The 688-nt window shown below is 44.3% G+C and overlaps 1 protein-coding gene across 1 annotated transcript in view; it reads left to right on the top strand.

The window, feature by feature from the left end:
• The window catches only part of LOC117800858 (olfactory receptor 4K3-like), a gene marked incomplete at its 5' end in the record, with an annotated part of 4,514 nt that extends 3,984 nt beyond the window's left edge, over nt 1–530 (top strand). Inside the window, 2 exon segments of the mRNA XM_034653403.1 lie at nt 1–421; nt 424–530. Of these exon segments, the coding sequence (XP_034509294.1) occupies nt 1–421; nt 424–530 (528 nt within the window).
• Nucleotides 531–688: the final 158 nt, after the last annotated feature.

Genomic DNA, 688 nt, shown 5'->3' with positions numbered 1-688 from the left:
ATGTGTGTTGGGCTTGTCACGCTTTCCTGGATTGTTGGCATCTTCCATGCTCTGAGTCAGTTAGCATTTACTGTGAATCTGCCCTTCTGTGGACCCAAGGAAGTGGACAGCTTCTTCTGTGACCTCCCCTTGGTGATCAAACTCACCTGTGTAGACACATACCTCCTGGGAGTGTTCATGATCTCAACCAGTGGCATGATTGCCCTGGTGTGTTTCATCCTCTTGGGGATTTCCTACATGATTTTCCTGGTCACTGTTCGGCAACTTTCCTCTGGTGGGTCCTCCAAAGTGCTCTCCACTTGCAGTGTCCACTTCACCATTGTGCCTCTTTTTTTTGGCCCGTGCATTTTCATCTATGTATGGCCTTTCACAACCTTCCCAATAGACAAAGTGCTCTCAGTATTTTATACCATTTTCACCCCCTCTTGAATCCAGCGATCTATACCCTTAGAAATAAAGATGTCAGGGATTCCATGAGAAAACTTAGCAGCCGCATCTTTAAGTCTAGGAAGACTGATCATTCCCCTTGATTTCCTCATACAAAAATGAAATACTTGTTCTGCATTTATCCTCCTCATTCAGTTGGTCAACAAAGTGATGCTACTGCAAGAAACTGGTAGTTCATGGCAGAACTATTTATGTAATCAGTCTCAGCAGTCACTGAGTTCTGGTCATGTTAATTGTTCCT

This window comes from Ailuropoda melanoleuca, unplaced genomic scaffold, assembly GCF_002007445.2.
Source record: "Ailuropoda melanoleuca isolate Jingjing unplaced genomic scaffold, ASM200744v2 unplaced-scaffold8469, whole genome shotgun sequence".
NCBI lineage: Eukaryota > Metazoa > Chordata > Mammalia > Carnivora > Ursidae > Ailuropoda > Ailuropoda melanoleuca.
The sequence above is the reverse complement of the archived record's forward strand: the minus strand, read 5'-3'. Positions and strand labels throughout refer to the sequence as shown.